The 14,504-nt window shown below is 45.1% G+C and overlaps 2 protein-coding genes across 5 annotated transcripts; one reads left to right on the forward strand and one right to left on the reverse strand.

The window, feature by feature from the left end:
• Positions 1-387: 387 nt before the first annotated feature.
• Positions 388-829, reverse strand: LOC109941875 (uncharacterized). Its single transcript, XM_020543117.1, has one exon. The coding sequence runs from the start codon at positions 799-801 to the stop codon at positions 388-390; it is 414 nt and encodes a 137-aa protein (XP_020398706.1). The 5' UTR covers positions 802-829.
• A 2,054-nt stretch (positions 830-2,883) lies between these two features.
• On the forward strand, positions 2,884-10,999 carry LOC100273186 (uncharacterized). 4 transcript variants are annotated; one of them, XM_020541949.2, is made up of 4 exons: positions 2,884-3,128; positions 4,496-4,604; positions 6,485-10,105; positions 10,221-10,999. In XM_020541949.2, exons 3-4 carry the CDS (start codon positions 9,505-9,507, stop codon positions 10,664-10,666), a joined length of 1,047 nt encoding a protein of 348 aa, XP_020397538.1. In that variant the 5' UTR covers positions 2,884-3,128; positions 4,496-4,604; positions 6,485-9,504; the 3' UTR covers positions 10,667-10,999. The 4 variants fall into 4 exon arrangements, with proteins under 4 accessions (XP_020397538.1, XP_020397539.1, NP_001141103.1 ...); NM_001348938.1 differs by having other exon boundaries at positions 3,018-3,128; positions 9,304-10,105; XM_020541950.2 differs by lacking the exon at positions 4,496-4,604 and having other exon boundaries at positions 2,890-3,128; positions 9,304-10,105.
• Positions 11,000-14,504: the final 3,505 nt, after the last annotated feature.

Here is a 14,504-nt window from a genome sequence, read left to right on the forward strand (position 1 = left end):
CAAGGGTAAGACTAGGAGGAAGTGAATACTTTGTGATGTGAACTTTATGATGAAAACTTTGTGATGTGGAGCTTATGATGACAACTTTGTGATGTGGACTATGTATTATGGACTATGTTATGTGGACCTTGTATTAAGGACTATGTTATGTGGACTTTGTCATATTCTGTGTTAATTTGTGATGTATTATATGTTGAAATGTGGTGATATCTTATAATATGTGATTATTTCAACTGTGGTTGTAAATAAAACAAGGGAAACTCTTGCGAATTTTTTTTGTGAATTGGAAATAACATGACAATACAATAGAAACAATACGGATTTGAAACATTAGGGTTCTAAAACATTTTGGATATGAAAGTACTACATAACAAACTACTAGCTTGTTCAATCATAATCACAATCTATAAGTAACTCATCTTTAGAGTCATCCATCGCGCAATCCTCAACGACAACCTCGTTCCACTTGCTGCATTGTCCTGCATCACACTTTTCCACAGTTCTCTTGTAATAATTGGATTCTGCTTCATCTGCAGCTTGGGAGAATAGCTGATCCTCAGCCTCAGCCTCATCACACTTCTGCTTGTAATAAGCGGCCTCTACCTCTTCGGCAGCCTGAGACATAAACTCCTCCTCCTCCTCTTGAGCACGTAATCCTACCTCAGCTAGTGCGATGAACTCACTCAACCTTGATATGTCGTTCTCCCCTTCCCCATGTAATCCTGCCTCTGCGAGAGCGATAAGCTCACTCAACCTAAATGTGTCGTCGTCCTCCTCCTCCATCAGTTCCACCGTCGCCATTTTTTCCTGAACGTATCTTGCATGTGCCTCATCTACGATATAGTTTACGGCACATCCAATCTCTGCAAATATAATGAGACAAATAAGTTTGCAAAGTCAGGATAAATAAATTGTACAAACAAAACTATAATGTCATTTTCTCACTCACTTCCCTTGAGACGATCAGCAAGATTATCCAACATCTGTTTTCTCGGCTCTAGCCGCCTCCCATTCCCTTGCATCATGTGCTCTCTTCTCATTTGCCGCCTTCAATCTCCTCTGCTCTGCATGCATCGGGCTGTCAAAACTCGCGTACCTACGCATGTCCTGTATGCGATCGCTAATGTATGAATCGACGAGTTGAGATCCACAACACATCTTCTGTCCATTAGTCTTGTGGACTTTATTGTGCGTAACACCTCTCCTTTGTCGTCGTAACTCTCCTAACCGCATTTTCTCATTTCCTAGAAAAAAGAGTAAGTACGGGTGTAACATTAAAGCTGGTGCAAACAAAAAATAAATACCAACCTCATCGTAATCTACCATATGTCCACAAAAATAGCCAACACCAAGCTTGGAAGGAACTAATCCATACTTAGCTTCAATACCACATTTGCAGAGTACTGGATCAACCTTCAACTCTTCCGCCCACTCATTTTTTTCTTTTCCTTTGCCTCTGCCTCTGGTCAATGGGACATAGGACCATACAACCACTCTCTGAAATGACACTTACGCCACCCGTATGGCTGCAGGAGAATAATTTAGTAATTTTTTGCAAAAATTAATAAAAGTTTAGACATTTTTATGGGCTCACATAATTAATGTTCGGACACACGAAGTGCTTTGCAGTGTCCACGTCGATGACAGCACGATCTCCGCAATCGCATCGAGGAGGCGAGTCCATTCGTCTTTATGTTGCTACCTCCTTCTCCGCGTCCGTCATTGGTGGAGGATTCGGGGGAGGAGGTACCCAACGCTTAAAACGCTCATGACTAGTCCTTACACACAACCAATTAGCGAAAAGAAGATATCGAGGGTCAAATTTATCAGGACTGTCCATCCACTGGAAAAAGAAACACCTTAGGTGCTCCTAAAAAATGGAACGAAGCATTATTACACATCTAGTAAACAATATTAAGTCACAAGTCATCAGCTACGTACGTTAAAAACGCCACAAAGGTAGAAGCAGCGAGCAACCATGTCTGGATGTATGGATTGACATACCCAAGCCAGTCTGCCACTGTCAAAGTTAGACACATGAAGTTCAAGAGGAACAGGAGCATCCTTACTAGATACGTCCGGATATAACTCTCGAGGACGACCTCTCTTCTGCCACAACGCCTCCCAGTACATGTCTTTCATCTAAGAAACGATTCTATATTAACACAAGTACCTAATAGACTTTATAATCGGATTTCACAAACTATCAAACCAAATGTAGTCATCATATGAACTATACTATATATTATAGGAGCAACAATGGAAACTAATAATCGAAAAATTACAACCCAATATACAAATGAATAAGTCAGACACCATACCTTGGTCTACAAAGTATTCCAACTCGAATCTTTGAATGTAGGAACTTTGAAGAAGTTTTGAATTGAAAGGAAATGAGCTCTTCTCGGCCAGCAGCGCGGTCGTTTTATAGGCCTGCCTAGCTCGGCGCCAAGATCTGTGGCGCCGAGCTAGGAGGCCACGTCGGCGCTGCATCGTCGCCACGCCAGCCCTAGCCACCAGAAGCTGCCTACGCCATGTCAGAGCTCGGCGCTATAGCCTAGTGTTAACTCGGCGCCATGGCCTACAGCGTCGAGTATCGGGTCCAAATCAGGAATTAAATCCTCGAGTGGTCTAAATATATTTTTTGTCACAAAAATGGTTAAAAACAAAAAAAATCAGTCTAGAACGATGGATTTTATGAAATAAAAATAGAAAAAATTGCTAAACACTCTTTTCTTTATTTTTAAGGGCTAGTTTAGAAACCTCATTTTTTTCAAAGAATTTTTATCTTTCTAAAAGAAGTTAATTATTTTTTAATTATTTTTTATGGGAAAATAAAAAATACCTAGAGAAAATGAGGTTACCAAACTAGTTATTTTTCTTAGAGCTCACGTCTCGATGATCCTTATCGTTGGCCAAGGTCAGTTAATTTTTCATCGGCGAAGCCAGATTTGCTTTTTTCCGTCGCGTTAGCACAAGAACGGCTCCAGCTTCCGAGTGCTGAAGCCAGAGCAGAACAAGCTCTTTGAGAAGCTATGGGCGCCTATGCTAATCGGGCCTAATAATAGTTCTCGGCGCGTTTCCTACCGTCTCGCACTTGCTCCTCCTGTGACAGCGAAGGCGACGAGGTAAGAGCGGGATTCCCCTCGAGATGAACTTTCGTTATTCTTATTGCTGCAAACTTCAACTGCTCCTCTTAATCCACGCCGATTCGCTCTGCCTTGCGCTACATCCGCGAAGCTAGATTGTTTAGTTTGGCTTGAAATCGATCGCCTGTGGGAATTGGGATCGGTGGATTGAGTTCAGCTGGGATGGTACGGTTATTTGGCTTGCTGTTTCCCTGGATTGAAGCATATTGGGTATTTTTGGGTTCGATTGTGTTTGCGGCGCGAGACGGGGATTCAGAAGATTGGCGTTCCTCGAGTGATCCGATTGCGAGCATGCTGTGAAGCACTTCGTGGAGGGTTTCGCCTCGCTACCCAGGTGCATGGATTGGGGGATTATTGAACTGCAAGTAGCGTTGTGACGTACCTCATAGAATTTTGGCTTTTCGGCCAAGGTAGCATCATAGTGTGGGGACTAATGTTGTGTTTGATGGAAGCTGGAGAGGATTAGCAAGGCACCGTACGTGGCATAGAAATAAATTAGCTTGCTGAATTGGTGAGAGCCTAAAAGATGCAGTGGTGACCAAAGCCTGAGGATGCTTAGAATACATCCTGTCCTTTGTCATACGGTGAAGCTCAACTGATCAGGTCGTTACCCCTTCTGCATAGCAATATGCCATTTATGACCCGCACGTGGCAAGTGATGACTATGGTTAAATATATATGATTTCAGAATGACAAATCATGAATCAGTTCCCTAAACAAATGGTGTCCCTTAAAAAGATGGCCTCTCTAGACAAGCATCAAAATCTAAATTCCTTGTGTGCATTATTTCAATATCTGCAAAGGCTCATCGATGGTGAAATTCTAGTATAACCATATCCACCCAGCTATGTGTACAGTGACTTATTACCCTGGAAATAACATTTTGCTATCAGATTCTAATGCTGGTTCATACTAAACATGTGAACTTATTCCTGTTGAGTGAAAAAAGAGAAATCACCATTTTTATTTAGTACCTGATTTATATTCTTTTTTTTTACTAAAAAGCTCAAGATTCTGCTCTTCTTTGAGAATTTGAGCTCCCACCCTTTTTTATACTGTATGGTTCATATCGAATGTAAAGGACTTGCACAGTAACACCAATTTTTTTAATGACATGTTTGTGAGCAGCCCATGATCCCCACCCACACGATTATATATATGCCCCTACAGAAATTTATCTGGTTAAACTATAATAACATGATAGAATTTCAATCATGAATACAGAAGGATTTTCAGTTTATTGTTCCACAGCTTGCAGTTTCAAAATGGCATGGTGAAAATGACAACGAAAAAGATCGTTGATACCATTATTAGGGGTTGCTACTAACTTTACTTTTCTTGTGTAGATACTTCGGTCATTTCAACTCAAAGCTTTAAGCAAGTAAAGCATTCTTATGCTTTGAACCTTAGGAAAGAATATATTAATCATCTTGGAATAAAGAAAGCACCTTCTTGGTAAGCACTAACTTCTGCCCTGCCTTTAGTCTCAGATAAATGACTTGATACCCCCTCACCACCCAAATTCCCCAGGTTCCCATTTTGTTCGAATTTTTCTTCCATGAGTCCTTCCTTTTTTGTGTCGTCAAATATTACAGCATTGCACAACAAGCAAACTAAATGAATTAGAGCAATTGTATTCTATGCATGACACTCCAAGCACCTTTCTGTTAGATTTATCATACAGAAGCTAATATGAAACTCCTAAGTTTGACTACTATAAAAATACATTAATGTGTCTTGAATAGAATTTTGGCTTTCCCTTTTTATTTTATATATAGGTTGGGCGTTTGGAAACAAAAACTCTGAGAACCAGTTTAAATTATCAGCCACTCAAAAAGTTCTGTATGTACACTAAATCTGCAAACTGTGACCAACTAGTCTTATTTAAATTAATCTCTGACTTGAAGCTGAATATTAATATCTTGTGGTTATAGAGCAATACTTGAGTGATATAACTAAAATCATAGTGCAATTTTCTTAGCTCAACTTACTACATACCTAAAAGATCAACATTTTAAATTTATTATCTTGTTCAACCAGCAGTCATCTCTTTATAATGAAAGATAGCTGTCATAGTAATATCAATATGGATCTACTATTTATGTTGGAAAACACCCAAGTTATGTTGTTAGCAGAGTCACTGAGATACTAATGACAACTATTAACATCGTGACTCTAAAAACAGCGCTCTTGGGCCTGTATTCTCTTTTTTCCTTTTCTTGGGTGCTTTTTGAGCACCTTGTTTTTGGTCTTTTCTAGACCTTTTTCCTGATTTCTTAATATAATGATACGTGGTTCTCCCACGTGTTCGAGAAAAAAAACAACGCTCTTGTTAGTAGAAACAGGTCCAAGCATTGGATTCAATGAAACTACACTATAGCTCTGCTACATTTAATAACCCCTGATGAATTCACATAGAAATACGAATTATTAGCACAAAGAGGAATACAGCATTCTGAACTGATACCTCACCATGACACCTTGGGAGAACTTTAATTTATTTCTTTGACATGTATCATAGGGTACATCAGCAGTAGCCTAAAGCTGGTGTTAATACCGTTTACCTTATTAATTCTGGGCTACAAGAGACAAGAAAATGGTGTACTTTAGACCATTTTCCCGTTCATATTATGCATATTTTTTCCCCATTACCTTCCATCAGTGATACTTCGTAATATGCAGTATTTGAGCACAGAACCAGTCAGACTGTCTTTCCCCATTACCCATCACCAGTTCTAATTAATAAGATGTCAGACAAAGCGCTTGCATGATCCAGAGATCTGTTTTGCCTTAATTTTTTGCTATGATTGCCTTCAGTTTGGTCAAGCACTCACAGTTGCCCTTATTTTTTTAAATGTATGGTGATCTGCAACATTAAAATTCGACCATGTTCTGGACATTGGTTGGTGGTTCTACTTGATTTGTGCCTCTGCAGTAGAATTGCATTTGTTCAGAACCAGATCCTGTCATTCTGTACCATTAAACATGATTGTTCCGTGTTAGGTTTATATGCCCTGACTGTTGAACGGAAGCTTGCTAAAGAATGTTAGGCAACAAAGAAATGAGAACATTGGATGTTCCTTCGCTGTTGATAGTTTGTCAAAGTATTCCTTTTCTTTTTCCAAAGATTAAACCATGCACTTATTATGATTCATGCATGGGAATATCTCTCTTTTGAATATATCCATGGAAAGAGTAGTTCTTTAGTATCGTTTGTTGCGTTGATATTCAGCTTATTTGTTGATGGTTAGGTAAGATGTTCATCAGTGCGCTACAACTCTTGTGTATTTGTTGGAAAAGCATAATTAAGCGATGCAAACTTTCCCCCTGTGCAGAATTGTGAATTTGGATCGTCATTGTCTCAAATCAGCACCACATTTTGATGAGTTTGCTTGAGAGGGCAGGGCGGCGTCTCAATGTCTCATGCAAGTGAAACTGGGCACCTTGGCCCCCATCACCGGAAAGATATTCCAATGCCTAAACAAACATGCTTGCCTCATTGCTTAGCACAAAAGTTGGCAAATCTCATCCATCTCATCTCCCAGCTCCCCCATCCCATCATCTTCTACTGAAAAAACCAGGAGAAGTGGCCATCGCATGGCATGACACACAACTTTGTCCATCCCTTTTACTCTGGCATCCAGCCTCTGTGACCTGGACGAGCTACCGGCGCGTGGAGCCCAGAAAGAACGGAGTGTCATTCTCTTACGCCACTGTGACCGCCCTCAACCCCCCCCAAAGCCAATGAAAGGCGGTTTAGTCGCTTCCTACCTCACTTGGTGATCGTTCTCTCTTTCCGGTTGATGGTTGGCGCTGTTTATTTTTAGCATTAAAAAACATGGATAAATCGGTTGGACTACCAGACTAGGCTAAACCTTGCCTTAGTTTAATGGATTGCTGGGGATGTTAGTTAATGTGACCGAATTTATGGGACGGAATTGAACCTAGACTGCACACTGCAGTGCAGTCCAAGCTGTACCCATTTATCTTATCCCGGTCGGTGCATTGGTGGATCACCACATTGCCAAATGTGTTCATCTTCCTTAGGGGAGAAGACTTGCTCCCAAAAGCACGCCTTACCTTTGGGTGCATGTGGTGGAGACCAGATATTGGGTTACACGGCTGGACATGATGCCTAGGTTTTTTTTTTTTTTTGCGTACAACGTCAGGTGTGGTTGGGATCACGGATTCAACTGGCATGCCCCATAGTTACACTTACATCTGCATTGATTTGTGGTTTAGCAGCAATTTTATGCTGTTGTTAGTGGCAGCTGACAATAATCTGGGGGGTACGAGTGTTGAAGTGGATTCTGTGGTCCTCGGAAGATTAGGCCTACAGCTGCCAGATCGATCTTCATACTAGAATCGCTTTGCCGAAACGCTTGCTTTTGCATGATTCACGTTGCTTCTTCGAGGACACCAACGCTGCCCCCCCCCCCCCCCCCCCCCCCCCCCCCACACACACACACACAAAAAAGACAAAGCTTCAAAGCCACTCCTATAGTAGTTTGAGGAGCTGAGCATCATCATAGGGGGCACTTGCATGGTTTTGTTTGGACAAGGCCTGCATATACATTGCTTCACTCCATGCCCATGATTCTCCCTTTCCGCTACTAGAGAGCAGGGTATATCGTGTTGGTTAGCATCGGTGCAAAAGTGGTTTAAGCTGCAAACAATCGACTTTTCGTATCTTTAAACGTAACATTAGTCGGTTGTAACAGCTCTGCTCTCTCTCTCTCTCGGATTTGTGAGCTTCCAGTTACCTGAAAGATAGCAACAGCAACACGCAAGCCAGCTTTGGCAACAAACCATTGTATCCCTACTCGGAGTAGAGATGGCAATGGGTACCCGCTACCCGAAACCCGTTGGGTTTTTGCTCTATTAGGGTATGAGTTTGGGTCAATTTCTCTACCCATGGGTTTGTTAATGGATTCAAATGGAAACCCAACGGGTACGTGGGTACGGGTTCGTTCTTCCACTACCCATACCCGCAAACCCATGGGTTTTTAAAACCCGCCTTAAAATCAACATTCCTTATAAATATGTCTCATAATATTATTAATTAAATATGTTCTAATTGAAATAAACTTCATGTAACAAATTTTAGGCTAAAATTAGTTATCACTTGTTCCTTTTATGCTAGCTTATTAATGTATTGATTGTCATTTACATGATGAATTATTTTTTATGTTGATGTTAGTGGGTATGGGAAACCCGTTGGGTACCCGAAACCCGCATGGGTATGGGTTTGGGCAAAATTTCATACCCGTCATGGGTATGAGTTTTTTAGCGGGCGTATTTTTTCTTCGCGGGTATGGGTTTGGGCACGTAATACCCAGCGGGTTTTTACCCATTGCCATCTGGGACTCGGAGGCCTGGAAAATGTGAGTTTTATTATACGGGAGACAATACGGTCCACTAATGTGCCGTTTGGATTGGATTGGATTGCCTATCAATCTATCATGATAGGAGGCAGGCTCTATCCGGTTCACTAGTAGATGGGGAAACTCTGCCGTTTGCACCGGATTACTCCAGCAACTTATTCATTCTCATATCTATATTTAAACTCTAATCTGTAAATAGTGCTGTCCACACTATATAATAGTGTAAAACAGTATATATAGGTAAACTTTGGATAATCCGCTGATAGAAAGTAGGCTCTTGGTTTGTGGCGATCGTTCATCATGGATCAGTGTTGGGTGTGGCCGTGTGGGACGCGACGGCGTGCACCTAGTACAGATTCCAAGCACTTCTCCCGTTGCTCTGCCCGAGACCTGTCTGACTGTAAGGTGGTAAGATAGGGTACGAATGTCTGGCCCGTGTGGGGCGTACCTTCCCGTCTGCAACGGCGGTGCGTGGGTGCCGTGTCAGCGCACTCGGTTTCGCCGTGCGGTGCGGCGGCGGCTTGCCGAATGGCTCACTCAACCCGGGGGCCCGCCTCGCGGCGCACATGCACCGACTCCTTGACACGGGAGCAAGGGCACTTGGATACGGTAGCAGCCACGGCCACGCTTCCGCACCGCGTCTGATGCCCCGTGATCACGTGGCAGGCACGGGGAATACTCCTTTTTCTCAGCAATATTTTTTGTCCTGACAGTGGCAGTAATGGTGGTAATCATAGTGCAGCTGGTAATCTCCAGATTATTCCTTGCAGTGTAAAAGGCTTGGCTGCCAGCGAGGCCGGATCCCGCGGCTTGTGTGCACAGCAGCCTCCATGCCTTCAGCTGGTGATCCGAGCGCCGTTGCCCGGAAGAGGAACCCCACAAAATAAAACTGCCCCACCCATCAGCCCATCACCCAACCCAACCACCTCACCAGCTTTTTATATACCCGCGCACCCCGGCGCCAGCTACCCATGTCAGACGACGCGCCATCGCGCCTCCACCACCCCGACCCTGACCCCGAACTCGCCGTCGCAACAGGCCAAGACGCAGCAGTAGAAGCACCACCACCACCACCACCGGCACACGACCCCGGCGGCAGCGAGTGCCGGTTCTGCGAGATGACGCGGCAGCACCAGCCGCAGTGCGCGCGGCGGCTGCCGAAGCGCATCATCCTGGTGCGGCACGGCGAGAGCCAGGGCAACCTGGACATGTCGGCCTACACCACCACGCCCGACTACCGCATCCCGCTGACGGCGCTGGGCGCGGAGCAGGCGCGCGCCGCGGGGCAGCGCATCCGCGACGTGGTGGCGGGCAGCGGCAACTGGAAGGTCTACTTCTACGTGTCCCCCTACGCGCGCACCCGCGCCACGCTGCGCGAGATCGGCCGCGCCTTCCCGCGGGACCGCGTCATCGGCGCCCGCGAGGAGTGCCGCGTCCGGGAGCAGGACTTCGGCAACTTCCAGGTGGAGGAGCGCATGCGCGCCGTCAAGGAGACGCGCCAGCGCTTCGGCCGCTTCTTCTTCCGCTTCCCAGAGGGCGAGTCCGCCGCCGACGTCTTCGACCGCGTCGCCAGTACGATCATCCGATCCGAGCCGAGCCGATTCAGTCCATCGTCTCCCTCTTCTCTTCTCCTCCCCACACCATTATTTATTGACACACCAATCAACGAACCCATGCGTTTGCGCAGGCTTCCTTGAGTCGCTGTGGCGGGACATCGACATGGGGCGGCTGGACCAGGACCCCAGCTGCGAGACGAACCTGGTGATCGTCTCCCACGGCCTCACCTCGCGGGTGTTCCTGATGAAGTGGTTCAAGTGGACGGTGGCCCAGTTCGAGCGCCTCAACAACTTCGACAACTGCGAGTTCAGGGTCATGCAGCTGGGCCCCGGCGGGGAGTACTCCCTCCTCGTCCACCACACCCAGGAGGAGCTCCAGCAGTGGGGCATGTCGCCGGAGATGATCGCCGACCAGCAGTGGCGCGCCTCCGCCAACCGCCGCTGCTGGGCCGAGGAGTGCTCCTCCTTCATCGACACCTTCTTCGAGGAGCCCTACGGCTCGTCGGAGACCTCCTCCTCGGACGAAGACGAAGCAGAGGACAAGGAGGAGGAGACCAAGCTGCTGGAGCAACTATAACTGGTTTCATCCACATCCAATCCACCCATTCGCCTCGTCCTTTGAAATTCTCTCCATTGGATTGGATCTTATACCATGTGGGAAGAGCGGAGCAGTGATGCTGCATTCAGTCATCGCTGATCCCTCTCTTATTCGAAAACAGTCTGTAGCATGTTCATAATAGCTATTAGCTAGAACTAGAAATGATTCGAGGGCAATTTCAGAAAATGCTAAAGAAACATATGCTGTATCTCAAGGTTTTAGCTCTGACATGATTCTGTATGTTCCTAGATATAAGAACGCATACATTCTCTATTCAAAATAAAATGCTCAGAGGAGATAAATTTGTCTCGATCGCTACTTTCCTAAACTCTAATCCTGTGGGCGTCGCTACCACTCGGTCTGTCGTTTATTGGTTATTGGCACTGTTGATGGACAGTACAAGTACCATTTCTCACATGCTGGGCATCAGCAGACACTTGTCCATATGTAAAAGCAGAGAATCTTTCCAATTCCATACAGCTGGCATGGTGACAGCCATATTCCTCACTAGGGGAGTAGGAGCCTAATCACGAATATTAATGAAATCATATTTGTTTTCATATTTTTATTCGGATTCGAATTTGAATATAAATAGCTTTGAATACGAATACAAATATAGATAGTCATATTTGTTTTCATATTTTTATTCAAATTCGAATTCGAATACAGATAGATTCAAATATGAATACAAATATGGATATTCTCGAATACAAATACAGATAGTCATATTTGTTTTCATATTTTTATTCAGATTCGAATTCGAATACAGATAGCTTCGAATATGAATACAAATACGGATATTCTCGAATACAAATACAGATAGTCGTGTGTCGAATACGTAACTAGTTCGGATACGGATAGCGTTGGTAACGAATATTTTTGTCGGATATCGTGTAAGACTACACATATCATAATTGTAATCATTTAGCCTCAACTTTAGTCCAAACATTTTTTTAGGATTATATGAGAACATATGCTATGTCTCCATAAAATTCCATGAATTCCTAAGGCTATTTTGAGTATTATTAATTTCTTTCTATAGAAAATTGTTAAAATACAATTGAATTCATAAAATATTTTAGCATCGACCGAAAATTACAAATAAGTTATCAAGACTAATAAATATTCTACAAAAATATAACGTCAAATACCGGCATGAAAATGATAAAAGTGAATTACTGTTTATGTTGAAACTTAGATGTTTATGGTGGTTTCACATGTAACTCACACAAACAAGTGGAAATGAAATGAAATGAAATAATTGCTGGCATCTTATGGATTTTATGGTTCAAATATTTTTTAAGATGCTATATGGACATATGTTGCCCCTACGCCAAATTTCATGAATTTCTGAGACTATTTGTGTATTATTGATTTCTTTTTGCAGAAAATCATCAAAATGCATTTAAATCCATAAAATATTCTAGTTTCGACCGGAAATTGCAAATAAGTTATCAGGACTAATAAACATTTCATAAGAAGATAACCTCAAGACCCTACATGAAAATGATAAAGTGAAGTAAAGATTATGTTAAAACTTGGATACTTAAGCTGATTTCATGTGTAACTCACACAATAAGTGGAAGTGAAATGAAAAGAATCACTGGCATCTTATGGACTTCATGGCCCAAACATTTTTTAGAATTTTATGTGGACAAATGTTAACCCTCCGTCAAATTTTATGAATTTATGAGGCTATTTGTGTATTATTAATTTCTCTCAACAGAAAATCATCAAAATGCAGTTAAATTCATAAAATAATCTCATGTCTATCGAAAATTGCAAATAAGTTATCAGGACCAATAAACATTCTATTAAAGATAATATTAAGTCCCTATGTGAAAATGATAAGGTGAAGTATTGATTATGTTGAAACTTGAATAATTGTGATGATTTCACATGTAATTCACACAATAAGTGGAAGTGAAATGAAAGAATCCCTGGCACATTATGAAATTTATGGTACAAACATTTTTTTAATTCTATGTGGACATATGTGTCGGTGTTTTGGACCCGGAGGGCCCTCAGCCGGACCGACTAGTGAATTTTTGTGTCGCGTGCCCCTGTCCAGATGGGTCGATGCAAGATGGAACACAAGCGATGGGATGAGGCTTATATTATCCTGCACCTGGGGGTGCTTGCAGTAGGGGTTACAAGCGTTGCGGGAGAGCGAGAACGAGAGAGAGTGAGAAGCGAGGGAGAGTGAGAAGGAGAGGGTTCGGCCTTGAGGCGTGCCATCTGGGGCTGCCTCTACCGCGTCTCTCCTACTCTGCCCGCCTCCGCTCGTCTGCGTCGTGCGTCCGTGTGTCCGTACGTTGCATGTTTGTCTCCCTTTCTCGCCCCCTCCGTCCTCCCCCCGTGGGGCCCTGGACACCCCCTTTTATAGACACAAGGAGATGCCCAGCTGTACAATGGGGGTGTAGCTTGGAGCTAACGTGGCTGGCAGGGATGTGCCCTGAGCCCTGTACAGATGACAACGTGGTCATCGGGGGAGCGTCTTGAGCCTCGTAGATGTACCGACGTGGCTGTCGGAGGAGTGCCTTGAGCCTTGTAGACGCATATCTGGCGATGCGGCATGGATCCTGCTCACGTTTCCTTCCTTCCGTAGGGGGTTTGAGAGCACCCGACGTCATGGGCGCACGCGGGGAGCCATCATTACCTGTTACCGGGGTAACTTAGATGGGACACCGGTCTTGTTCCTTTGTAGCATGAGGCAGCTAGCTAAGGGTAGGGCAATGATGGATCCCTAGTAGCGTAGCTGATACGAGGCCGAGGTCGGGCGAGGCGGCGACTCCTCCGAGGCCGAGGCTGAGGCCGAGGCCCAGGGTCGGGCAAGGCGGAGACCTTCTCCCGAGACCGAAACCGAGGCCAAGGTCGGGGTCGGGCGAAGCGGAGACCTTCCCCCAAGGCCGATGCTGGGGCCGAGGCCTGCGGTCGGGCGAGGCGGAGCTCCCTGTTGCGCCCGAGGCCAAACTCGGGGGAGGTCGTGACTTGCTGTTGTCGGCCCTTCCCTGATAGCTGGCACGGTTGCCGGAGCAGGGTGAACGGCGCTGTTTTCCTGTCAGAACGGTCAGTAAAGGGGGGTGAAGTGACTGCGGTCACTTCGACCTTGCCGACTGAGGCACGCGTTTCAGGATAAGGTGTCAGGCGATCCCCGTATTAAATGCACATGTGATATGGTCGGTTGGTAGGGTGATTCGGACGAGGTCGCTGTACGACAAAGCTTGCCTGTGCTAGACTTTGGGCGAGCCGAGGGTGTGCCTGCTGACTGAGGGGACCCTCAGGCGAGGCGTGAATTCGTCCGGGATTACTGTCCTGGCCCGAGGCTGGGCTCGGATGAGATCGCGTCTCTTGGTAGACGAAGCCTGCGCTTTATCGGTCGTATGGTTTGTTCTGAAGACGTTTTCCAGCCGGATTAAGGAGCGTTGTAGGTGTCCCTAATTACGGTCCCTGATAGTAGCCCCCGAGCCTCGAAGGGAGTGTAGGTACTCGCTTGGAGGTTCTGCCGGATTTTTCGTAAGGGGACCGTCCTTTCTCGGTTAAGCTTTGTTCTGGTGGGTGCGCGCGAGCGCACCCGCCGGGTGTAGCCCCCGAGGCCTCGGAGGAGTGGTTTGACTCCTCCGAGGTCTTAATCCTTTTTGTGATGCCTCGGTCAGCCTTGTCGTTCCCTCATGCGACCCGGCCACAGCCCGGGTGCACGGTCAAGCTCCGAGTTTTCACGCTGGTTTGTTGACATGGTCAACAGTTTGGCCGTAGCCTGGCGCGAGAGCAGCCCCCAAGCCTCTACACGGAGCGAGAGGACGATCTAGGACCGTCT

This window comes from Zea mays, chromosome 8 (assembly GCF_902167145.1).
Source record: "Zea mays cultivar B73 chromosome 8, Zm-B73-REFERENCE-NAM-5.0, whole genome shotgun sequence".
Taxonomy (NCBI): domain Eukaryota; kingdom Viridiplantae; phylum Streptophyta; class Magnoliopsida; order Poales; family Poaceae; genus Zea; species Zea mays.